The sequence below is a fragment of the Calypte anna genome, chromosome 13, assembly GCF_003957555.1.
Source record: "Calypte anna isolate BGI_N300 chromosome 13, bCalAnn1_v1.p, whole genome shotgun sequence".
Classification (NCBI taxonomy): Eukaryota; Metazoa; Chordata; class Aves; order Apodiformes; family Trochilidae; genus Calypte; species Calypte anna.
The window spans coordinates 16,300,532-16,326,623 of NC_044259.1; the positions used below are offsets into that span (position 1 = coordinate 16,300,532).

The 26,092-nt window shown below is 45.4% G+C and overlaps 1 protein-coding gene across 10 annotated transcripts; it reads right to left on the minus strand.

Moving 5' to 3' along the window:
* Window positions 1-497: 497 nt before the first annotated feature.
* On the minus strand, window positions 498-26,092 carry P4HA2 (prolyl 4-hydroxylase subunit alpha 2). Of its 10 annotated transcripts, none has more exons than XM_030459236.1 (16): window positions 26,037-26,092; window positions 24,511-24,611; window positions 19,084-19,197; window positions 18,038-18,134; window positions 16,145-16,296; window positions 14,596-14,733; window positions 13,447-13,686; window positions 11,885-12,096; window positions 11,050-11,226; window positions 7,544-7,614; window positions 7,220-7,319; window positions 6,097-6,150; window positions 3,662-3,727; window positions 1,424-1,492; window positions 944-1,040; window positions 498-694 (listed from the first exon to the last, which is right to left on the minus strand). In XM_030459236.1, the coding sequence occupies exons 3-16, from the start codon at window positions 19,163-19,165 to the stop codon at window positions 624-626; spliced, it is 1,626 nt and encodes a 541-aa protein (XP_030315096.1). In that variant the 5' UTR covers window positions 19,166-19,197; window positions 24,511-24,611; window positions 26,037-26,092; the 3' UTR covers window positions 498-623. The 10 variants fall into 10 exon arrangements, with proteins under 10 accessions (XP_030315096.1, XP_030315099.1, XP_030315097.1 ...); XM_030459239.1 differs by lacking the exon at window positions 3,662-3,727 and adding an exon at window positions 3,793-3,852; XM_030459237.1 differs by having other exon boundaries at window positions 24,563-24,611; window positions 26,037-26,089.

Here is a 26,092-nt window from a genome sequence, read left to right on the forward strand (position 1 = left end):
GCTGAACTCTTATTATAAAAGACCTCCTAAAGCAATAATTATTCCACAATAAAGGGAAAAGAAGAGACTCACTGCTCCCTGAACCCAAGCACTGATGCATCTATTAAGGACACAGAGAATCACTTTCTGGAAAGAACATTTATTATTTTTGTTTCTTTCTTTCAAAACTCACCATCCACAGCAATACAATAAAATCAACATGTACACACAATTTTTTTTTCTTTTCTTAAAAAAAAACAACAACCTTTGGTTCAAAGAAATATTTAACATCTCTATCTTCTGAGGTACAAAAGGCACAAGACCAAGCACCCAAAGAACCCAAACTGCCCACAGCAATGTTTGCACCACTATGACAGAGAAAACTGGGGGGGTGGAAGGAAGGTTGGAGGATGGAAGGGGCTGTGATGACATGGAAATAACAGCAACCAAACCACCAGGATGTGTACAATGCCATTTACTTGATTTCACAGGTGTTACAGATTTATTATTTTTTTTTGTCCTTTTTTGGGTAAAGTGCCAGGACTCTTGGAGGAAACAACAAGATGGCTCATTTCTTAGAAATGAACTGGAAGAACAAACAGAAAAGGAGGCAGAGAAACCAAAGAGCTGGAGCAGGTTGGGTTTCAGTCAACTTCTGTTCTCCCACAAGGTCTCAAGAATTCATTTCCTCTTTCATGAAACCATTTGTTTGAAACTGGGGAGAGCAAGGATGGGCAATTAGTTACAGCCACATGGCCACTGGCTCACCACAACCCAGACAATTGGTACACAAAAAACTCACTAAAAAAGCATCAGCTGAGCAATGGAGCTGCTTAATACTACAAGAAATTCATGCTGGGAGTTTTCCCCCTGCCCCAAATGCAGCTGAAAGGACAACGCTCAGGGTATTAAATGCTGTCCTAAAGGACACTAAAGGGAATGTTGCTAAAAGGATTTTACTTACCCCATTTACACCCAACCAGCACTGGGCAGGCTGCATGCCTTGTTCTGTAATCACCTTCCCCACTTCTGAAAAGATTGTACCAAAACACTGCTGTGCCCTGAAAAGTGAAACCAGAGCTGGATGAGTCAAAACTCAGTCGTGGTGATTACTCAGGTTGGAGTAAGAGGGGAATTGCCTGAGCCTCCAGCTCCAGGTTCTTAAGGACTTAAAAAAAAAACAACACAAAACACTTTAATCTCACTCTGGTAATTCAGCCCTGAGTGGAGAGGAGCACTCCCAATACTCAGGGTTTTTTTGGGACTAATACAGGAACTTTCAGCTTCTGAGCTCTAAAACAAAAGCAGCAGCTTTGAGGCTGCCAGATCAGCTCCAGCTGCCTGTCCATCACCCTGCAAACAAGGGACTGGAAATGGATTCAGGACACTGCTGAGAGCAAGAAAGAAACACGAGAGGGGGAAAATGAAGCAAAGCAAACTTTACCTTCTTGGGCCATATTGCTGCCCCAAAATCTGGGAAAACTGTAGCTCCTCCAGCTTCTACATCACTCATCTGAGGAGACAAAGCCCACAAACTCTGTCCATTTACAACACTTTTGGTACCTGCTGCCCCACAAGCTCCAATGCCCCCAAAGCCCTAAGAGAAATATTTCTATTTGCCCCCCCAGGAGAGGCACAAAGTGCAGAAGGAGCAGTCTCTGGGACTGCAGCTTTTTGTTCCAGCTGAAGGGTTCTGCTCAGCACCTTGTCTGGATTCTCCAGAACCCCTGACACCCCAGAAAGAGCCCTCAGGAGCTGGGTCCCTGCTGGGTCAGGACTCCAGGAGAAGGGAGAGGATTTCAGAGCCAGGCAGTTCCAAGAGTTCCCTTCCATGATCCAATTAGAAAGCAGCTAAGTGTCTGTTAAACCACATTTTCCTCAGAAATTGAAACCAGGCCTTGGGAATTGATTTGCAGGATTTAGTTTATGCCTCTTGGTCAACCACTTCAGAAACCAGACAAGCTGTTAGAAAACCCCTCACTTTCTGCACTGTTTCTGTGCTGTCCCCCAGTGAAATGATCCCACTTCAAGTGCTCTGTGCATCTCAAAGCTCCAACACAGAACAGGGATGTGATTCTCTGTCTTTATTCTGTCTTTATTCTTGATTCCCTTCTGCACTGGAAGGAATTTAAGCCTCCTGAGCTCAGCACTCAGGATGCTTTCACTAGAAATTCTAGATTTTATTCAAAGCCCAATGTTCTTGGAAACACTCCCATTAAAACCAGCAAAGTCTTGCACTGATTTCAGGGAGGTTTTGATCCAATTTAATTCAAAGAAACAAACGTGTCAGAGCCACCTCCCCAGCTTAAAGAGCACATTTACTGTTAACAAACACCCCGAGACCCCACATTCTCTTATTGTAACTTGGATTTCTCTTTAAAGCAGATGTTATTACCCCTCTGGTGTCCTCCTGCTTGGTACCTACAATAAAAGGGCACAAGATGCCACAGGTGCACAGGTTTTGGTCCCTTCCAACTAGAAAGCAAGTGCATGCAACTTTGCAAGTTAATACCTAGGTCTGAGCATCACAACCACTCTTTTTAGTAAGGGTGCTGGTAGATGCCTGAGATGTTGTTCTACATGGGGCAAACAAGGACAAATCACCTCTGACCATGTACAACTGGCAGAGGATAAATTGCTCATCATTCCTTTTGAATCCAGGCTTGTCCCAAAGTCTGAGGAGCAAACAAAATCCAGAGAGAGCACTTTAAATTAAAGTGTCTCAGCAGCAGACTATTCCATGGCTGCTTATCTTATCCTGGTTGTTTCAGAGATGATTTCCTCCCCTGCCACAGCAAGTCAGAAGCATTTCTGGTTCTATTTTGAGCTGCATTTCCCACTCCCAATACCAGCTCAGCCAGAAATACTTTTTCAGCACAGGATTTCAGATCTGAAGTCGCAGCACTCTGAAGTTGGACACAGTAGATTAGGTGATCCCAACTACTGATATATTATAAAACAGTGTCAGAGGACTACTGGGAAAGCATCAGTGGGGTTTCTGGTTGCAGTGTACATGGTCTGGAGGCTGTAGGAAGCATGCAACAAGTGAGACCTTTCCAGTTCTGCAGCTGCACCCCAGTCCCACCGAGTTCATTAGCTCCATCTCCTCCATTTTGCTGAAGCCCCAGAGAAACTCCAGCTCTGACAAAAAGCTCAAATGGAGGCTCACAGACCACAGCAACATCAAGTGCTGTCCAACAGGGGTGGAAGAATGTGAGTGTCCCACAGGAAAGGGGTGACAGTCACCTTCTCCAACAGCATCCCAGATGGGGACTGGATGCTTGGACTCCATCAGCTTCTTCAAGATCTTTCCCACCCAGAATGGCTCTGAGGAGAACCTCCAAACACTTGTCTTTGGGAAATAAATAACCCAGATTCTCCTCTCCCACCAAGGGGAATCCAACGAGGTCAAAGATCTCACAGCACAGCAACCAAAAAGGGAACCTGGGCTCTATGTTCCAATTGCCTGCCCTGAGGTTCCAACGCCACCAGAATTCCCTCAACTTAAGGTGGGACAGCACCTGATGCTGCAAGGATCCTGAAATCCCTCCTTCCAGATGCCAGGGAACCTCTACCCATAACCAACTGCCCATCACAAGCTGTAAAAAACAAACCAAACCAAACCCAAAAGATGCTGCCAAAAGAAGTCAACGCTCAAGGCACAAAGGATCATGATACTTACATAGTTTAAAAAAGTGGCCACACGATTCCCAGTCCCTAACCGCTTGAAAGCATCTGGCTCATCTTTCTATAAAATTAAATGAGAATAAACTGGAAACTTCAAGCTCAGAGGCAGCAAGGGGAGGTACTTACATAGTTAAGAAACGTCGCTAGCCTATTTCCTTCCGATCTGAGTGTGCTGTCAAAGGGTCGCTGCAACAGACAACAACTTTAACCCCAGGCCCACACAGCCTCCCAAATCCAGCCACACACCTCCACAGCAAGGATGCTGAGGCTTCATTTGGTTGGAAGTGAAAAAAAAAAAGGTGCAATTGAGAGAGGAGGAGGGTTAAGGAGTGATAAAGGGGAGGCACAGCGGCATGCGGGGAGCACTGGGGTGTCAGGAGGAGGAGGAGTGAAGCAAAGCTTAGGGCAGAGCAGAAGAAATGTTTGAAGGGCACAGATGTCACCCAAGCACAGTTAAAAACCAGCAGGGCACTGGTTGTTGACCCAAAGTCAGTAGCTTGGGTGAGTGAGGGAAAAACCCTCATCTTTAGGGGGCTGCAGACAGCACACCCCATTCTGGAAATGTAGAAGTGGCTCAAAGAAATTCTGTCAGGATTCTGGAAATGTGGCAGTGACTCAAAGAAATAGTGTCAGGAGCAGAGAAAAGGCCTTTTCCTTTTTTTTTACCATGAATTTTCAGGTGGTTGCCTGTCTAGGGCTGAGGACCACATCAAAAAAGATCAAATTGTCTTCACTCATAGGAAACAGAATCAGCATTTGTAGAAGGGTGAGAGCACATTGGTGCCAGTTTAGAAGAATTAATTCAGAATTAATTCACATCCAATGTGTCTTTCCTCCCTTCAAAAAAAGGAAGTCATTCCAGCCCAGAAACATCTTTAAGCATTTAAAGAAAAGATGCAATTACTGTCAAGAAAGACAAATGACAAGGAAACCCATGATCACCATCTCTAAGAGGTTTTCTGGAGTTAATGAGCTTGAAGTCTATTTCAAGAAATAAAAGGGTTCATTATAAAACCCCCAAGCATCTTGCATGGTCAAAGTCAACCCAAAAGAGCCAACACCAGGGCACTGAGATACAGGGGACTCCCCAGGTTCTCCAAAATGATGGAATCAGAATGATTTGGGTTGGAAGGGACCTCCAAAAGTCACCCAGTCCAACCCCCTGCACTGAGCAGGGACCCTCAACCACCTCCTTGGGCAACTTGTGCCACTTTTCCACTCCCCTCATGGCATCCAAACCCCAGGTCCAGCCACGCATTTCCCAACTCCAATAGCAGAACAACTTTGGAGCAACCAACTCTCCACGTTCTAAGCAGCAACAACCAAAATCTCCCTTGCTGGAGAACTCCAAGGGGATGAAAAGCTGCAAGGAGATGACCAGGAGATGGGGAGCCCCAGCAGTGCCTTTCCACACTGACATCTGGGATGCACAGAGAGCCTGGAGGACCAGTCCAAAAAGCAGGATAAAAAAGGCCTGGCCTTTCCCCATGACTGCAGCCAAGCTTAGATTCCAAGTGGAGCTCTGCCCCAGCTGCTAAATCCAAAAGTCAGGTCCACCCTGGCCAACATGACAGCTGAGGTCCTTGCAGTCCAAAGGCTTTGAAGGGAATTTAAGAACATTTGCTTGAGTCAGGAAATGAAGCAGCCTAAAAGCTAACAGGAAAATTCTCTGGAGAGGCCAAAGCTAACCAATGTGCTGGAGAGGAGGGGTTATTTATTTTATTTTTCTAAAAAAAAAACCCCCAAAACCCAGTGCTAAGCTGGGTGGCTTCAGCTCTGCACTGAGTTCCCAGGTTGGGCTCTGGCTGCAGCAACCCCTCCTGCCAGGTGAAACCACTGGGACAGCCAGGACTTATCCAGATCCCACTGAAATCCCATGGATCTTGTTGTAGGTGAAATTACCAGACACCATAGCTCCTCAGGATGAGCAGCACACTCAGAAGCTGGTTTAGGGGGAAAAAATTAAGAATCTGTTCCCCTTCCAGCAACCCAGAGCCCTCTAGTGCCTAGAGAGGACCCAGCATCCATGGGGTATGACCCATGATTTCCATAGTGGCTATTTTTTAATTTTTTTTTTTTTTTTTGGCAAAAAGAGGTCTCCTGCTCAGCCCCAGACTGACCCCCCAGGGCTTGCAGACCTCAGTTTCTGAATAAAGTCATGGAAAGGGCAGACTGAAGTGCTGCCCAACTACCTTCCAGTGGCTCTGTACTGTGCAAGGAACCAAGATAAGCAGCATTCAGATTTATTCATTGTTCTCCTGAACTTTCAGCACCAGGGAAGTCTTGCCAAAGATCATCATCCATCCCATACAACAGGGCTATCTCTACATGTTTTCACAGAAAATACTTTCAACTGCTTTCTCCCCAAAACCCAAACTGTTCCCTCCCCAACCCCAGCCCACTAAGATGTCAATAAAAATATGAGCTTACCCTTGAAAAATCAAAGTGTGGCTCATACTGCCCTCCCATTCCATAGTTGGCAACCTACAGCATGGAAAAAGGCAACAAACACCCCCTGAGCTCCAGGTGAGCACTGCAGGGTCCAACATTTGCTCCCAGAGCCCCAAACCATGCTTTGAGAAGCAGCACTTGGTGGCCAGGTTGTTCTCTACATCACACTTCACTCTGAGACTGCCAGAAAGGAGGGAGGTGGATGAGAACCAACTGAAGTGCTCTTCTCCTTTCCTACTTTTAAAGGAGTATTTCTCAGCAGCCAACATTTCCCAGCAGCAGCAACATCACTACAACACAAATCAGCAGCAATAACTTCACTACACTGGGAAAAGAGGGAGCTGAGTGCAAGAATTTCTTTAGTTATCTGTGTGAAAACCAGGAGACACAAAGCCCAGAATTAAACTGTCAAACACTTGTGATCTCTCCCACACATGCTCACCAAGAAGGAGCTGAAAAGCATCACTTTGCTTACTTTATCTGAAGACCACAGAACTTAGGGTTTAGTTACTCTGAGGCTGCACTTGACATGCTCCCTCCCCAGCTCCCTGGGTCCTGCACTGACCAGGCTCTAAAAGGAGCATCAGGAAGGAGCAGTACCCAGGCCCAGCTCTTCTGGCACTGCTGGACCACTCCTCCTCCTCTCCTTCCCCTCCCTAACAGCCAGCCAAAGGTCAGATTCACCTGGGAATGGAGCAGAATGATGAAAAATTTGGAAAAGTTCAACTTGGAATGAGGTCCTTCTTCTGCAGACTTGAAAGTCAGTGGCAGACATCCCCCTCCAACTGGTAAAATCCCAGATTCCCCCACTACATCACCTTTTATTCCTTGCCCTCTGCCTAAGACACAAATGGAAAACCAAATCCCCCTGCCAGGTCCTTAAAGCCAGCAGCAGCTGGGAGCATCCCAGAGGTTATAAACACTTTACCTGCAGAGCTTATAAACTCTTTCCCTACCCTGTGTGCTTGGCCAGCAGGCACCAGAAGCCCTCAGAGGGACTGGGTAAGAGCCAGCCTGGGTTTTTATCTCCACAAGCCCCAAACCACCTCCAGCAGCAGCTGATTTTCCCCAGGATGAAGCCTGAAAAGCCAACTGCACCCACCTGCAGCAGCTCAGCTGTTTTCACTGTCAGCCCTGTGATCTGCTGCATCCTTTGGTTCACCTTGGCCACCACAGGATCATCATCTTCCTCCAGCCACGAGCTAGGACCAGGGAAGGATTAAAAGATGTTAATTTTTGGAATAACCACCAGCAAGCACCCAGTTCCCCAGGCAGATGGCTCCTTCTGCCCTCAGCCAGAGCCATGTGCCAGGCATTTCTGAGCCAGTTTTTTGCTCCCCACCAAGCACTCCAAGTTTGCAGCTGGAGGCAGCAGATGGCAGCTGTTCAGCAACAAAAACCTTCAAGCTCAACTCTTCTCTCTTACCTTTTGGATACCCTGTAGCTAGCCACTGTAAGGACACCAGTTTTGGGATCACGAACTGTGGCTCGTGCCAGCTGTGTCAAAAAACAAAACAAAACAGAAAAAAAAAAACAAAAAATCCCAAGGGGGAAGAAACACATCAGATTCAGGTTAGGAAAAAAAAAGTAAAAAAAAATCTCTCATTTTCACCCAAATCAACACCTGATTTGTCCAGCTTCAATGAACCACTGTAGGAAAGTTATAGCTCCAACCTAGATTGTTCTGATTTTATGCTCCAACACCAGGTGCAGAAGCACAGGGCCAATCCATCACCTGCATTTCATCCTGGAAAATTAATTTGCCTGCACACACTTTAGTATTCATTAAATCCTCACACCCTGCTTGCTGACCAGGTTTTAAAGGTCCTTTTCTTAGGCAGCTGGAGTCAGCATTACCAAGAGGTACCAACAACAAGAGGTAACACCACATGGAGCCTGAGTTCTTGGCAAAGAGGAAAAACCCTGGATGCTCCATGAGTTTCATCAGCATGCTCCTTGGGTGGACTGAAGAAGCCTCATTCTTAAAAAAAACAAAAAAAAAAGGGAAAACTTTGACAACTGAGCTACAAATTAGAGGGCAGGTAAAGCCCCAGTGGCAATGAACTCCTGAGGGCAGCTCTCAACATCCCCATGCTCTGATTTTTCCAGTTGGGAGATGCCTGGAATATCTAATTCAGAGAGTTGGGGATCAAGCTAGCTCATGCTGAAGGTGACCCTGCAAAAGCAGAGTTCCCCTGGACCTTCTGAACAGTGACACTGTCAGGTCCCATCATCATCTCTGGAGAAAAAAAAATAAATGTGGGGCTTGGCAGACTGGGTGGGATTTGGGTTTGGTGCCAGAGAGAGGAACTGCTGTTCACAGATGACTTTGGGTTTCTATTTGCAGCTGAGAACAAGACCTGGGACACTCCTTCCTTTGGGCTCTAAGCTCAGACCACATTTAAATTTAACTCCTGCAAACCACAAACACTTCAAATCATGCCTCCTTCCTTCCACTTAATCACAGCTCACAGAAAGCCCTTTTTGATTTGCCTCTCCTTCAGAGCATGCAGTCACGATTTCCTTCATTTTCCCCTCAAAAATGTCTCCAGCCAGCTTTACAACCCATGTCAGCTGCCTTGTCCCTCTACAAGAGTTCTTGGCACAGCTGCTCCTGTAATTCTGACTCACTGGGTATTTTGTTCCAGATTTCTCCTGCAGAAATCAGAAGAGCCAAACTGCCTGAACATTGCTCTTCACTTGCTCACTGAATCACAGCTTTTAGGATAGCATTTAGCTCCCCAAACTATTGATTCCACAGCCATTTTCAAGCTTGCATGGGCTTGTTTTCTGCATTTGATCTGAATAAATGCATCCCCTGGCTTTTCCTTCTCAAAAACCTACAGCTGAAACCCTACAGCATCTCCCAGTGCTTCCCCCAATCAGTATTTTTGCAGGTAGCACCCAGAACTTTGGGAACTCAGTATTTCCATGGCAGACCTGTCCCAGTGCTATCCACACCAATAAAGGGCAGAATTTTCTTGACCCTTCCCTGTCAGCTCTGATGCATTGCCTGAAATGTTGGAACTACTTTCTGGATGTGCAAGGATGTGGATTTTTTGGAAGAGAGAATAAATCCCCACTGGAATGCAGCTCCTCTCAATCACGTACAGATGTTGTTGCTTGACAAAATAACAAAAAAAAAAAAATAAATATATTGGCAAGGGTAAAACTGCAGATAATGTAAAAGTGCTTGGACCCAAAAGCAGAAGTTTCTTGCAAATGCATTTTGGAGCAAAGGAGGTGCTCATCTTTCTGAGCCCAAAACTAACATACTACTTCAGAGCCCTGTCTGAAAGCTTCCATAATCACCAACTAAAATTTCCTGGCTGGAATTAAGCAGTATTTCTTGAGGACCATCTCATCACAGGGCCTGCACTTCACATTCTTTCAGCAGAATTCAAAGCTGTGCCTGCAGCTGAGCTACAGACAGATTTAGGAAAAATAAGTTATAAGGAAAGGGTTGCTCTTTTAGAAATTAAATCTTAAATTATTTACCTATTTACAGGGACAGATCTCAGTTCCACACTACACAGATTCAGAAAGAATTCCTTTGACATTAGTAACTTCAGAAAACCTCAGTGAGCAAGACTTGAGGCCTTCCATAAAGCTTTGCAACTTTCAGCTTTGAAATAAAAATGGAAAACCAAAGCAAAAAAAAAATAATCAATAGCTGCCTTATTTCAGATGTGCTTTGGTGGATGAAATAGATTAAGTGCTCCATTTACATGCTCCCATTTTATCTGAAGCTCTTGGAAGTTTTCTGGTATGATGTAATAGGAAAAAGTCTCCATTTATGGAGGTGAGAGTCCTCATGGAGACAGGAGTGTTCTGCCAGCTCTCCCAGAGCTGCCTGGCAGTCACAGAAGTCCAGCTCCACAAACATCCCCAATTATTAATCATTTGAGGAGACATCAGTTTCTCAGCCTGTTTCTAACCAGATATTTAGGGACACATACAGAAGGGGAATTCTTGAATGGAATTTTTCATACCACTTCTCAGAGCAGTAGCTAGAGGAGTGCTCAAAGGAACCATTCATTCATCTATAAAAACGTTTCATTTTCCTTGCTTCTCACACCTGAGACAAAAACCAAGGTGCAGCATCTCCTCCTGACTTCACACTGCCTTGTTACCAGCAAGGTAACAGCAAATTCCACCTCCAGAAAAAAAATAATAAACCAGAGAAGATCCTGATGAGCTTTAATTGCATGCAGAGTCACCAGAACTCATGCCATGGGTAACCTGGGTTGCTGATTTACACCCAGCACACTGAAGCTGTCACCTCTGTGCCCAACAGACAGCAAACCAGGTGGCAAAGTCAGATCTGACAAGCTCCAGGAGCTATTTAAGAACAGGAATGATGTCCCCACTCTGTGTTAACTGTGCCACATCATTCCCAGTCTGGCACTGGGAGAACCAAGTTCCTCCTGTGGAGGCACCATGGCACCTCAAGTGCCTGGGCCAGAGCATGGTTTAAAAGAAGCAGTGGATCCAGGTTACTCAGAGCAAAAAACCCAAACCTTCAGCTATTCTTCTAGCACAACTTTAAAAAAAAATACCCACTGCTCCTTCCCACTCCTGGTGGGATTTGGGCTTTGCAGTTCAGCTCCATTGCAAGAAGCAGACTTTAAGGTGCAAGGGCCATCTGCTCCTCTGATCTACCTTGTCAGGTCTCATCACCAGCTTCTTCTAAGCCATTTACTGAGAACTTTGCATAATTAAGTGCAACAATGCATAAATACCTTCAGGAGCCTGGGCTTTATGGTCCTACATCACCAGGCAGTTTCGAAATGGTTCCCTTTAGGCTCACAGCTGCAGTGTATCATCTGTAGTATGAAACCAGAGCTTTCAAATCCTTTGCCTAGGCTGTTCTAGCAGAGATTAAAGCATGGAATTAGCAGTCATCAGTGAGATGGAAGAGGGGAAGCTTACCCTGGGCTTAGCCAGTTGTTTGATTTTCTCAATCTCTTCATCAGACATGACGTCGTAGTAGCGAACGATGTGAGGGCTGTCCCACTCATCCTCCTCCTTGAAGGGAGCTATGAGCAGGTGAGGGTTTCTGTTCCCATCATGGTACCTACAAAACAGCCTTTTCTGTCTTCGAGGGGTCTGCAAGAAAAAGCCAAGCACAACATGGTCTGCTCAGCCACTTCTCATTGCCTTCAAACCAGCAACCCCAAGAATGCAGGCACTGCACGAGCCATCAGCACATTTGGGGGGTGAGCATGAGTGATCCTGCAATGTGCTGCAGATAAAAACCAGCCCGTGGCACTCAGGATACCCCTGAGCACCAGCTGAAACCCTAGCCCTTCAGAAAATTGCATCTTAATGAGTTACAGACTAAGCAAACCATGAAGAGCAAGCTGTCAAAAAAAAAAAATCTGGTTTTTGTAATTTAGGCTGTGAAGATGGAGTCAAACTGAGTCCCTTCCCAGCACTGAGATTTGCAGATGTTTGGTACTGGAAAGGGGTTGGGCAAAACAGACACTCCAGAAGGACACATCTAAGGTGTAAAGGGAAGGAATAAAGTCATTCCATAAGTGTGGCAAAGCATGCCCAGCTCTCAGTGAAAAAAAAAAGACACTGAAGAGAACCAATTTTCAGAGCTGCTTTTCTGTCTAGGATCAACAGGACACCCAGACACAAGGTAGAGATCTCAGCCTGGACAAGTAGATTTCTTTTTTCTTCATCAAACAGCTTCACAGAAAGAGAAGACACAACTTGGCCACCCTTAGGCAAAGGATGATCAGAAAATTGCCTCTCTTACCAGTTTTACCCCTTCCCCTCTGCAAAGGGCTTCATAGATGTCCCGCTCAGGCAAGTAGTCAGGAGGCCTCTCATAGGCACTATTTTGCAGCCCTGGTTCTGTCCTGGCCATGGTTTTGTTTGACATCTTCTCTTCCTCCTCCTCCTCCCTTTCCTTCTCCAGCAGCTTCTCAAAGTACCGCAGGTTGCTGCCTGCTCTCTCGTGAGTGCTGTCTTCATTGGGGGGAAAGAAAAGAAAAAAACAAACAAAAAAAGCCAGTCTCAGACACAATACAACCAGGTCTGTGTAAGGAGACAGCAGGAAGTCTCATTCTTAAAGTAGTATTCAGGCAAGCAAAGGCACTGGTTCCAGTCTGACCTGAAAACCAGCACTGGGAAGTGTCTGGCTTTGCAGAGGGGAGGTTGGAATCCTCTGCAAAAGGATCTTTTCAGGAAGAAGCCATCACACAGCTTGTATTCAGAGGAAAAAAAAGAAGTTTTGGTCTCTCATCCCCCTCCTTTCAGCTTTTCTGCCCCAGCTAAGCAGAGCAGAGAGCTCCTCAGCAGGGATCAAGCTTGTCTACTCCTTGTACTCTTCCCCTTCTCCCCTCTTCTCACCCACACAGCCCAGGGACCACAGATTTCAGTCCCAAAGACATTCCCCCAAAAGTCAGGAGGCTCTGAGGTCTGCAGCAGCCCCTTCCCAGCCCACCTCCAGCATCCATCTCCAGATGTTGGGAATGGGTTTAGACAGGAGCATCACTGGAACCTCAGCAGTGATTTAGTTGGGAGGAATCAACCCACTAAGAAGGATTAATTCCCTCTTCACTGAGATTTGTGACACCAAGAAGAGTTTTGAGGAAGCTGAGGCCAGAGCAGAGGAAGCTGCCAACTGTTTCCCTGCCTGGTGCTGATAAGGATTTGCATTCTGTTCCCAGTGCCAAACCTTACTGCAGAGGGAGCTGCATTCAACACCCAGCTATGTGCTTGTGAATTTTCATCTGTCAGTTGTAGTGTCGGATATTTCCTCAACATCAAGGCTTCACCCATGGCTAAAATCTAAGTTAAGAACCACAGGTGGCTAAAAAAAAAACAACAAACTATATGTAAAACACAGTAGTGCTAACTGCAGCTGGGGAGAATAAAGCTTTGCAGTGCAGGAAGCAGGGAAAGTTGGATAAGCAGCAATGCTTGTTTGCTTACTCCAGAGAAAGCTAGAAAAGGAACACAGAGAAAAGGTAAGAAACTAAATTTGTTCTGAATACTCAGAAATACTGAAGATCTTAAAGCTAAAGATCTCAGGCAACAAATTCTCCTGGCACCAAGGAGTACCTGCAGTGAGGAATAAAGAGGAAGATGTGAGGCCAGGAGGATTCTTCAGAAGATGGAGAATTCTGCCCAAGCCCAGGGCAGCCTTGATCTCCAACTGGAGACAACCCAGGCTTTGTTTTTACAGGCTCCAGGTTAATTACAAGCTCTGACAGGTTATCCTTGCAGCCTGCCATGTGTCCAGGCCAGAACTGTTCTTGGCTCTGTGGCTCCTAACACTCCCCAGTGCTAGCCCAGCAGGTCTTTTGTTCTTACCAAGGGATATCAGCCTTCTGGTAAGCTCCATGGCTCTGTGTAAATCCCCAAACTGGAAAACAGCATAGCTGAGATAATCTAGGATCTCCACTTTGCTGACTCTTGTGTCTTCCCCCTCATCATGTTGTTTCAAGGCTTGTTCCATCCAGAGCACTGTGTGGTAGTAATCTCCATCGTTGTAAGCAGTCTTCCCCATGCCAAAGCAGTCACCCACTGTCAAAGAGGATCTGTATTTTGTTCCTAAAAGCCAAAACAAGATAGCTTGAAGCAGTCCAAGCAGAAGCATCTTCAAATACATGAGGCATGCTGAGGAATGTCTGTAAATACACACTTGTATCATCCAAAAAGGCTTCTGAAAGGCAATGCTCTGACAGCTAGTTCTGTACTGCAGTGACCACTGTCAGAATTAAAGCCCTTAAATTCTGGGCTAATTCTTTGGCATTAATTCCTTTGGAAAGCAAAAGGAGTTGAACAGAAACTCCAGTGTTGAGCTGTCGTGGTTTCTTTTGCAGGCAAAGGCAGAGCAGGCTGACAGGTGAACAGATTTGACTGACCCTACAAACCAACACTGTCAGATGACCACAGAAACCTGACTTCATGCAGGGTGCTCCTCCTGGAGATGTAGATTTGTGCCTAAGCAAGCTGATGGTTACTTAGACAAACTGGGTATTCATTTTTCTGTAACTGTGCCCAAATTTCTAGTTGCTCCAGCTCAGCAGATAAAACACAAAATAACACAAAATGCACAGATAAAACTCAAAACTGAGTTTATTGGTAATAACCTGCATATAATAACTAGAACTGACTTGTCAGCTCAACTACCCACACTCTCTACAAACCTACTCAGTTTGTAAAGTGTCTTGCTAGCAACCATAGCCTGGTTCAGCCAGGAGTTTTTATCAGGATTCAGCTGCCAAAACACTGAAACATCCCAGTATTTCTGTGTGCTTCCCAAAACACCTAGAAATCAGAGTTTTAAGGGAATACTAATTAAAAAAATTGACACTTGAGCTGGTCACTGCTGAGGTAAAATGACCCTCAAATATCTCAGCACCCTGGTTCTTCCTCACTACAAAAAAAAAAAAAAAAAGATTTTGGAGATATTTTAAGTTCCTTCTTTTTTTAAAGCAGGGAACTTTGAGCTCTTACCTGGCAAGATCCCTCTAGAGAGAGTTTCAGCATCCAGCCTGTAGGTGTCCTGCAGGCGCATCAGAGCCTTGGCAGCTCCACTCTCATCTTCCTCAGTTGGGAAAAACTGGCGTTGGAGTGTCAGGTTGGCAATGAAACCTCAGCAGGGAAAGGGAAAAAGATGTTACTTCCAGAGTTCCAGGATGTATGGGTACCAAATTAACAAAAGAGGAAACATCTGCTTTCTTTTGGGAACTGAGATTCAGACAGTCCAGCTCTACAGCCTCTCAATAGGCTTCCAAGTTCAAAATGTTGTTTCTGTCCCACTAAAAAACAGCTCAGAAACAAGAAAGTAAACAAAATGCCTTCATTTTCTTGGGCCAGCAAGAATCTAATGACCTTCCTTCTCCTGTACTGTTTCCTTCATAGCTTTCATGAGTTCTCTTCTTATACCCAGAGACAACTGCACTGGACAATGATTTCAGACTCTCTGCTCCAACTTGGAAAGTTGTGAAGAACTTTGCAAATCAGCTCCAGAGACAGAAGATCCCCCAAGGAGGGGTAGAACCTGAATCAGGAAGAGGCTTTTAAACCTGACAAGTGAAAACAAGGAAATAAAACCCAATGTACTACATAAATATATCAAAGCTGTAGAGCAGGATGGTTGGGCAGAAAGGGCAAATCCACTGGAGGAAAACCACCCAGGCATTTCCAGTCCTGCAGAAAGCAGACCTGGGAAAGGAAGCCTTTAGAAAAGTAATTAATGAGACAAGTCCTCAAAAGAACTGAGTATTTTATTTCCATCTAGGATGACTATTCCAAAAGGCAATAAAAATCTTGGCTGGGAAAACCTTTCAAGTGCCTGAACTTTAGCATATGCAGAAAAGGAGAACATGCAGTGTTCTGCCTGAAAAACACAGCCTCTTCTCCTTAGCTTCAAGGAGTCCAGGAAAAATAAACCTGCATTTAAAAAAAAAAAAAAAGAGGTGTAGAAGCAAATTCAGCAGATACTTGGACAATATGATGCCAGAGCTGAGATTAGCACTGGAAAAACCTGATTTAGAAGGATAAAAGAGAGCAATTGTGTGTTAACCTGTCACCAACAGGCTGACTACTACACCTGCCAAGTGTTGATGCTTGGCCTGAGGTAAATTCCTTCCCATTTTAATTTTTACATCTTTTTTACTGATCAACATGGTCAAAAAGACAATGACCACCAAGAGAAGCAGCAGACTGGGGAAGCAGATGAGGATGTTTATCTATAGAGGAACAGAAAGCTCCAGACTAGGCACAAAATAATAGTTGCCAACACAGCTAAAAACCTGAATAGATCCCATTCTCCCCTTGGCCCCAAAGAGCAGAAGCCAAACAACAAACCAAGCCTCAGACAGGTACCAGAATTGGGGAAGTTTCACTCCCTGGGGTAACCAGCAAACAAGAGGCTGATGATAATTAAGTTTCAAGCAAACTTTGCCATCATCTTGAAACCATGGCTGAGTTTGCAGCTTCCCAGAACACAAGGAGGAAAAAGCACCTGTGCTGGAAGGTCTCTCCTCCTGGGGCTCCTTACCATTTGTTGTGTCCTGGAGAACCAGGTTTTCCAGCTCCAACCAGTCCGTGTTCAAACGTTTCACCAGTTTGTAAGCATTGACAGGGTGTGCCAGGTACCCTTCTGGGTCAGAGGTGGACTTGCTGGTCAGGACATCCATCTTCTCAGCCCAGCTGGAATGAGAAGCCTACAACTCAGACTCAGGACAATTTCTGAAGTGCTCAGGAAGATTATTTGTCTCCCTTCTTGAGTCAGTTACACACCCAGAATCATTTATTGCTGCTTTCTCCATCATCTCCAGCTTTCAGCTTCACAAGCATGAAGTTGCACTTACTTTAAGGATTCACTTAATTTTTTTTTTTAATTACAGCCTTATTTTACAAAGAATTTGTTTCCCTGCTTGCTATTTTCAACCTTACTACAGCTGCCATGCACCTCACTCCTAATGAGTCTCAGCCATCCTGCACTTCAAACAATTATCTCTAGCCCCCAACCACTGAGTGTCACTTCTCTCCCTCAGCAAATTAACAGGACCTAAAACAGAACCCAAAAGCTTCTCAGCTTTACTGAAACTAGTGAAACTTTACTGAAACTACTGAAACCCCCTTTCCAGCCTGTAATCTCCAACCTAGAAAGCTATGAATGACCCAGGGTTCCAAACAGCTTCACATAAGCACAGGGAAATATTTTCAAGCTACCTGGTGTCTTCTCTATGCTGTGATGTTGCAACAGAGCAAAAAATCAGGTTTTTTCTTTCCAGGGACATCAGACTAACATTAAAAACCACCTTTTTTAATTGAGACTTTCACTACTTCTAATATTTATTAATACTGTTAAGTTTTAATCTCTTTCTGCACCTGACAATGAGCTTTTGAATCATTAGCAGCTCTCTGGAACCAACAGACAAAATACTGAAGTGTGTAAATGATTAAATCTGAGCACCTCAGTTACAGAACTGCTGCCTCAGGGCAGGGCTCAAATATTGACACAGTGGTAGAATATTCTTTTCTTGCAACAAAATACAAGTCAGCTGAAATTTAAACACATTATAGAAGCACTTGCACACATCAGTCTATGAAAAAAGCCTCTTTTTTTTCCCCAAAAAAGCAGGTTAATACATACATTGAACTGATATTCTCTTTTCAATACTTGTCTTTTTTTCCTCAAAAGGGCAGCTTTTCAAGAAATCAGTATTTGTGTATAGAAGGGACAAGGAACTTGGATCATTTCACTGCTTCCTAGCCCTGTCCCCACCCTCCCCTCCCCAGAAGGGAGCTCAAATTGCCACATATAGCCTGGAGTTTAGAAAAACTCTGGAAAACCATGGCTCCATTTCCAGGCACTCAGCTCCTCTGAACCTGGACCTCATTTGGACTATTTGAGTGGCACACCCAATTAAATATTACTTTCAGCTAGATAAGTATTAACAGCCCTCCCAAGAGAGAGGGAAAATATGGGCTGTCAGCAAGAAATGATGTAAGCAGTCAGGATAATTCCTGAGAAGTGTCCCAGGCAGGTGGTGACTGAGGGGAACAGGCAGGAGATGTCCCTGAGAGCAAAAAAAAAAATGGGGGGGAACTGAAAAAAGCAGCTGGAAAATGTTGCATGGTAGCAGGGAGCACCGGGATGGGGGAAAGGGAAAAGTGGGAAGAACCCAGCAGACAACAGGTCCTAAAGTAAAAAGTAAAGTAAAAAAGTAAAAAGCAAAAAAATAAAAAGAATATCTGAAGCAGGACCACCCTCTCTGCAGGTTTATGGGGATAAATGACAAGGCGGTGCCTGAGGTCTCACTGTGATTATGTGCCAAGGAAATCTGAGTAGGATCTGATAGCAAAGTGCTGAGAAAAAGGTGTGGGGTGCTGACCCAAATTAAGCCATTTTGTGCCCCTTCATGATGCAAACCCCTCCCTTTACCTTTTTATCTGAGAGAGCTTTTTCTCCTCTGCTCGGATGTATTCCTTCAGAGACTGGACCAAGTCTTTCTCTGCATAAATCAGGTCTGTCATTTGACCTAAAAGCAGAGTTAGAATGTTAAAAGCAGACCTAAAAAAGCAACAACTCCCAACAGCACAGCTGACAGCCCCAAGATGCTCTCAGGCTATTAAAACCACCACAAAGAAACATCCAGTTCAGGGTGTGCACATCAATGCACAAAACCCACAAAATCAGTCCAAGGGAAGGTCTGGCACCCAAATGCTTCAAGGGTTTTCAAAATCAGAATTTCCATGGCTCAGGCAGCTCTGCTGTCACCTTTTCACTGCCTCTGAATGAGTTTTAATATTACAACTGCACACCAGACAACCAAAAAAAAAGGTTTGAGATGAACACAGCCCTGGAGTCAAAGCAATGCCAGACTAAAGCAGCTGCTGTACATGAGGAGTTATTAGCCTAACCACTGGCATCACTTAAAATTACAGCTTTTCACCAGGGGTAACTGTGGAAACCCAACATTAAGCTCATAGGAAAAAACCCCAAGCTCATAGGAATTAAGCTCATAGGAATTTCAGACTCATGTTTCTGGACTGCCACACACTCTTTTCTCTCCTGATCAGCATTAGTGGGAATGGTTGGGGTGTCAGTCCTGACCACCCTGACCAATCTTTTCAAAAGCACCAGCACTGAAAGGCCAGATGAGATTTACAGAAAGCAGCCACTGCTTTGGTTTCAGCATTCCCAAGTAATTAGTAACAAAGCATGATTAAGAAGATGGAAGGCAGCAGGCTGGGCTATTTTCAAAGTGAGGAAAGGCTGAGGAATGGTTAAGTGTACAGAAAAGGTGACCCTTCATCCCAGTAACTTTGGATAAAAAGCTGCTTAAGAAAAAAAAAAAAGACCAAATTAACACACAGTTAATTAAGGAACTGTTTAGGCAACTTCAGAGCACTTGAATTCTTTAAGGTTTACTCAGATCTTACAAAATACATAAAAAACCCAGCATCATGCATTGGTTCTTTCCATACCTATGGAGGTGAAGAACTCTGCTTCTGTGGGACTGATCAAGAAAACCCAGGTAAAAAACACCAACTGCAGCCAGGGCTTCATTTTCCAGCTCAAATCTTCCTGATAGCTCCAACCTGTAACAAATTAAAAGGAAAAGGAAGAGTAAAAATTAATTGTGAGGGGAAAAAACCCCAAGGCTTTAAGCTTCAGTCATTTTGCCCTCAGGAAAACTATTTATGTCCTTGAATATTGAATTCTAATCAGTAAAGCTTGAAAAAAGTTGTCTTTAGCCACAGGAGCTGCTAATGAACCATTTCAAATGCTATCTGGTATGCTCCTTGGGGTTTTCATGGAAGACCCACATAAAAGTAGTAATGGAAGCAATAAATTTATTCCCAGAGACAGTGAGAACAAGGTCCTCTACCAGCTCAATACCTTCCACGTCCTGCTGCTGGAAAATAGGAGAGTATGTAAAGTTGTGTCACATGCCAACAAAAATAAAACTCTAAATTAAACTGTCAGACCTGCAGCATGCTGTGAAACTCAGCTGTAGAAAAACTGCCTGAAAAAGACAAACAGTGGGAAAGCCAGAAAAGAGAAATGCTGTAGTGGGGAAGTGGCAGGGATGGCTGGAAAAGCTGAAAAGTGAAATTTCCAGCTCTGCTTCATTCAGGATTCATCATGCCAGCATCCCAACCTCTGGGCACAACCCTGGGGACTCCTGGATTTCAAAAACAAACTCCCTGTATTTCTGCTTCCAAAGCCAGCCCTGGGGAGGGAGCCTGAACCTCCCTGCTGCATTTCTAGAGGGCAGGGAAGGAAAAGCCAGCCTGAAGAGAGAGGCAGAGAAGGGACCAGAGAAGTGAAATAAGGGATGCAAGGTCCAAAGAAAAGAAGCTGCAATTCTCCTGATGGGTGTGCTGGGCAGGACTGCTTCTTCCAGAGGAAAATCCAGGCTTGGATCAGCCCAGAGCTCCCAGTTCAAGGAGCAGGGAGCTCATTGAACTCCCTGCTCATTGAACCCCTCAAGGACTAGGACTGCTCCTCAGCAAGCCCTGAGGTCTCCCAACACAAGTGTTCACCTTAACCCCCCCCCAGAAAAAAAATTAATCATTCTTTACCTACTCACTGTAACTGGGGGAACTGGTGGTTGGGAATAAGCACTTGCAACCCACTTTTACTCCAAATACAGCAAAGAACATGCAGCTGCTTGGGGCAAACTGCAATCACTTGTATCTGATGAGGAAGGAGAGGGAAATACAAGCTGCATCCTAAACTTTCAAGCAAGTGGTGTTAAAATAAGGTCATTGTAGAAGAGCCCCAGCTCAGGGTTCCCTTTGGCTCCACACTGCCTGCACAACATGAGACAGAGTGTGAGAGGTAGGTACCACCCTTTCCTTCTGGGTTTTTCAGAGAAAACCTCATGTGAGCTCAGTGACAAGGCCACCAGAAATAGCTCTCTTCTCTGCTACTTATTACCACATGGCAAGAGGATTGTTTTCAAATTACTCTTTGGATGGCTTTAAAAAGACTACAGGAGGAACCAGAAGCATTTACCACAACAGTCTGCAAGCATGAGTAAGCAGGAAAATGCCTCACAGCATCATCCCAAGTCTTCTCCTTTCTCTTCTTCTTTTTCTCATCCCCCCCCCCCTGCAAACCACATATTCCCAGACTGCTTGTTTAAGTTAGTTGGGAACCAGGAGATGGGTAATCTGAGAACTGAGCAAAGCTGAATGAACAGTGCCATGCAGAGGGCTGCCAACACTTCAAGCCACAATAAGTGATGTAGCAGAAAGCACAGCAAGTCAAGAGCACTTGGGAAGTACATTAATTTGGAGATATTAAGAACTAGCTGTCCATCTGCACTGTCTGCCATCGTTTCACAGAGTGGTTTTTTTGGATTCCCTACAGAAAGCCTGGCAAAACAATTACAAGGGAATTTTCCAGCTCCAACAACACAACCCTGCCTTCTCCCCATCGTGTTCTCCCAAGCCTGAGGCTATCTGCCAAGAAGAACACTTACTACAGCTAGCAGCTTGTCTTTGTAGCAGATCTTTAACAGCTTTGCCATCCTACTCACTTTTCCCTGAGTCAATAAACAGACACCTCAGGAACCAGAAGTCAGCTCTTGCTTGAACAAGCAGGACACCTGACTGCTGGGGTTTGCAGAATGTTTGGACACATTCTTCTCACAGCTGTTACTGGGGAAAAAAAAAAAAACAAAACAGCACAAATAATGGATGACAGGAGGCTGGAGAGTATGTTATAAACCACAGGCTTGGACAGCAGCAGAACATGTGTGCACACACACACGTATAAATGGGAGCCCAAAGCAGCTGAGCTGATTGTTAAGAAAAAAAAAAGAAAAAAAAGAGGGTAAGAGAGGCAGAAAGGACATCACCACCTCCTACCTCATGAGATAAATTGAGGTAAATGTTTATAATGAGTTTTATTCAAGGAGAAACTGGAAGAACTCATTTGCACAGCAATACCAGGGAAGAAGTTTGTGCCTATGCTCCTGGGTTTGGTTTTTTCAGCAGTGTCTTCAGATGAGAAAGAGATGCTGGAGAGGGGAATTAAAAACCTCCTTTTAGTGAAGTGAGAGTAATGACATTCCTAGGCAACAGAAGGCCATCTATTCCTCACAGAAAAGTATTTATACCTGACCTGAGAGGCTGTTCTCTGCAACACAGAGAGCTGAACAGCTCTGTATCCACTAACAAATACTTAATGCTTTGCTTCTTCCCTTTCCTTTTCATGCCCAGCCAGCCAACCAAACCTACTCTGTACAAAGAACACTTCAGGACCTCACTGAATCATTGCAGATTCAGGGAGCAGAAGGGAAAAAAGAAAAAAAAAAAGTTTTGCCAGACTACAAGTTAAACCAAAATCTTTATTCAACCAACTTTCTAAAAACTCAGAGATCAAGAGGATGTAAAAAGATGGACCTGTAGGAGTTACTTACACATCTACCAAGGTTATCAGCTTCTCCCTGGCTCTGATTTTCATATCCAGTCCTAGGGAATTCAAGCCAGCTCCCACAGGAGCCAAAGGGAGGACTTGTTTTCAGGTCAGAAGAGGAAAAAAAACCAAACTAATGCTCATCCAGCCCCTCAGGGCCCCCATTTCTGAGCAGGCTGATGGGCTGCAGGCTCCTCTGCACACCATAGAAAAAGAGCTAAAACCTGGGACTAACAAAAGCAAGTCCTTCATCCAAGCTCCAAATTTCCCCAACCACCTTTGCAGAAGAATTAAACTAAGTGGAACTGACCTAAAAACCACTCCACAAAATGTAAAGAATTACTCACACCCTTTATGATTGGGGTCATGGTAGCAAATCAGGCCAGAACGTGTGTGTGTCCCTCTGAAAATCCAGCATCCAGCAGTGGGGTTTTTTCCATGCAATTAGGACAGAGTGAATTAGTTCCATTCTCAGACCTGCAGCCCCATTTTGCTAGAGAGAAATCAAGTTTGTAAAGACCAAAACACTGCTCCAAACCTGATGGATATACCATTTCTCTGAACCATGACAATACAGCAGCTTCCAGCCTGACCCCTCTGTGCTATTAAAAGACACCTGGAAAACCTCTGCTGAAACAGCTGCTTCCATTTGTGCCTAAATTTAAAGCACCAGATGAAATCCAAGCAGCAGATGACTCCTTCAGAGTCACCTCAGGCCACAGATGCCTTCTTGGCACATGAAAATTTGAGGCCCACATGCCAGGCTGTGAGGAATGGGCCATCCTCAAGCAGTGATTTGGATGGAACAGGTTTCTTTGGGCTTTCTCCACACACCAGTGCCTTATTTCTTGCAGACACAGCAAGAAGAACTGAACCCATCACCTGCCTGCATCCCCCTTCCCTTCCCCAAACAACGGGGTTTCAAAAGGAGGCAACAACTTCCTATCAGTATTGATGGCTGGAGATAAGCAGAATATTTCTTCCATTTAAGCAGAAAACAGTGCAAACAAAACCCCCATGGGATTGATTATATACTTAGAGACAAAAGAGAATTGCAAACACATTTATTCAGGATGCTGCCAAGAGTGAGATTCTCTCAACACCTCTGTAAGAAAAGCAGACATTAAAAAAACCATCCAGCTTGTAGCAGGGTTTCCAGTCTTACAGACACATTAGCCAGGAGACGCTTGGCACATGACAGCAGTCATAAAACTATTTAAAAATCATTAAATACTAAGCAAACATTGATTTTATCCTAAGAAATCAAACCTACACCACTGGCTGAAGCCTTTGAAACAAGTAAATCAGGGCCAAAACTCATTAGCCACAACTACTGAGATGCTCAAAGCAGCTTATGCCAACACCTTCCTTGCCAAAGGGCTTTAAGGTGCATCTGAAAACAATTATAACTGCCTATGAAATAATACAAGAGGAGGGCCTCCTATTTTTTTCAAGGCAAGCCAAAAGAAAAGGAGGAAAAGCTGTTTATTTGCACGCATTGACAAGGATACAGCAGAGTCATGCAACCCTGCACGTGTTCTTCTAACACAGTGGCCTGTGTTACCCCTTGTTATAACCACCTTAGAAACAGCAGCATTTTAATTAGCTCTCAAGTTTTTTTATTTTAAACCATAAATATTTTTTCCACCCTCCAAGCAGGCAAGAAAATTCATGCATCTTACTCTGCAGTGTCTGCAAGCTCAGCCCATCTGAGGCAGGCTAGAATCAAACCCCAGTTGCTGCAGGATTCCTTGCTCTTTTTCCATCAGAGTTTATTTTTCAGCATTAAAATTTAGGCTGCACCTTGCTGTACAAAGTCCATAATTTTAATATCTCATTATAACATAACCTGCCATATGCTCACACAGAATTAAAAAAAAAAAAACAACCAACACTTCCTGCTCAGAAAGTTGTTTTGTTTTTTTTCTTTTAATATAAGATCAGTGAACTGCTTCTTTCACTGAGTATCAGCAACTTAATTAAAATCAGACATTAGCTCAGAGGTGCGGGGGTTGACTGACTCTATTCTGAGCTCACCCCAGAACATGCCCCCCACCACACTCCCTGTTCTCATTCCACAGACATATAGAAAACCATACACACACACACACACAAAAAAATCAGAACTAGTCATAGGAAAAATATCTGTGTTTACAGCTCCCTCCGTTGGCAGATTGCCAGCAAGCACAGCATGGAAATTATAAACAGGCTGGATTCCTGACTTCAACCTAGACTGAAAAACTCCTTACATCAAATGCTAAGGGATGCTCCCTCTGCTGTTACTGCCTCTGAAGCACACAGTGACACTCAGAGCACTGCTTCTCAAAATAGGAGACATTAAAAAAACAATCCTCAAGAAATTGTGGCATGAACTCTTGCCTGCTAGTGTCACAGAAATGACAATTTATAACTGGAGAATAACTTTCTTCCTGTGAAACCTCAGTGGCTATGGTTATTGGCTGCTGTGAATGTTTACAACATACCTGCAGGATTATTTCCTGGGTGCTTAATGCCAGAAAGCTGGAGGATTATTACCTTGAGGAAGATGGTGGCCTTTCAGCTCAGCTCCACCCTCACAGAGCACCTAGAAAATGAAAGGGACAAGAGGTTTTGTTACAAAACTGCTTTTTGGGAACACCTCCCTGCTGAGGAACACGGGGAGATTCCTGGCTGGAATAAAGCAGCACAAAGTCAGGCAGCTCCATATTTACACATCCCTTTTCCTCCTTGCTGCCAGGTTACAGGGACATTCTTTGCTGCTGGAAATCAAACCATTCCTGCCTGGTTAGGTGCATTTTTTTGCATTACAGCACACAGTGAGCTGCTGTGTCCCAGCTGAGCTGGGGGAACACTCCAGGTAGAGCCTTTGGTTCCTCTCCAGCTTTGCACAACCCTTCTCAGCTATTGCAGCACAGCCACACACAACACACTGTGCCCTTCTGCACACCTGCAGGCTTTTTTTTTGTTGTTTTTTCTGGGAAAAAAAGCAAAATGGGGTAGCAGCGGAACAAGCAGGGTTTGAACACCTTTGTGGAGCTTAAGATGTTGTTTGCTCTGCCTGGAAGCTGCAGCAGGGTGGAGGTGCACACAGAGCCATTAATAACTGTACAGAAATGTCACGATACACTCAAAACTGGAATATTTCTTCATTCTGTGGCAATACCGGTCCCACCCAGACCCAGAGGTCAAGGAAAAGGTTGAAGCAGCCCCCGTCACCTTCTCTGCTGGTGCTGCTGCTGCTCCTAACTGCAGAAACCCAACCAACGAGCTCTGAAATCTCATTTTCAGCTCCTTTCTCCCCAAGCTACCCCGCAATCCCCCGGCAGCTGCCACTTGCTGACCCCGCTAACGGGGGTGAGGAACGGGACCGGTACCTCCGGCTGCCCGAACCTCAGCCCAGCCCGAACCCCACGGCGGGCAGGGAGCGACGCTGCCCCCACAGTGGCACCGGGGAGCCCCGAGGAGGGACCCCCGAGAGTCCCGGGGGGACACAGAGACCTGAGGGGGGGACACAGAGACCTGAGGGGGGGACACAGAGACCTGAGGGGGGGACACACACACACAGAGACCTGAGGGGGGGGGAACGGACACAGAATCCTGAGGGGGGGCGGAGGGGGCACTGCGAGTCCCGGGGGAGGGGGGGACACAGCGAACCCCGATGGGGAGGGTGCGGAGGGTCCTGCACCGGGTGCGCTGAGCTGCCGCCCCGCAGCCTCTCAGCACGGGGGTCAACTGCACCTGAGCCCCCCGCAGCCTCCCGCAGCCCGGCTCAAGCCCCCCGGCTCACCCCGCTTACCCGAGTCAAGCACCCCTCAGCCCGGCTCAGCCCGCAGCTCCCCACAACCCCTCAGCCCGGCTCACCCCGCAGCCCGGCTCACCCTGCTCAAGCCTCCCGCAACCCGGTTCAAGCCCCCCGCAGCCCGGCTCGCCCCACTCACCGAGCTCAAGCCCCCCCCGCAGCCTGGCTCACCCCACTCACCCGGTTCAAGCCCCCCACAGCCCGGCTCACCCCTCAGCCCCTCTCGCCGCCTTTCTAGAACCGCCCCGGCGTTTCCAGCCCCGCCG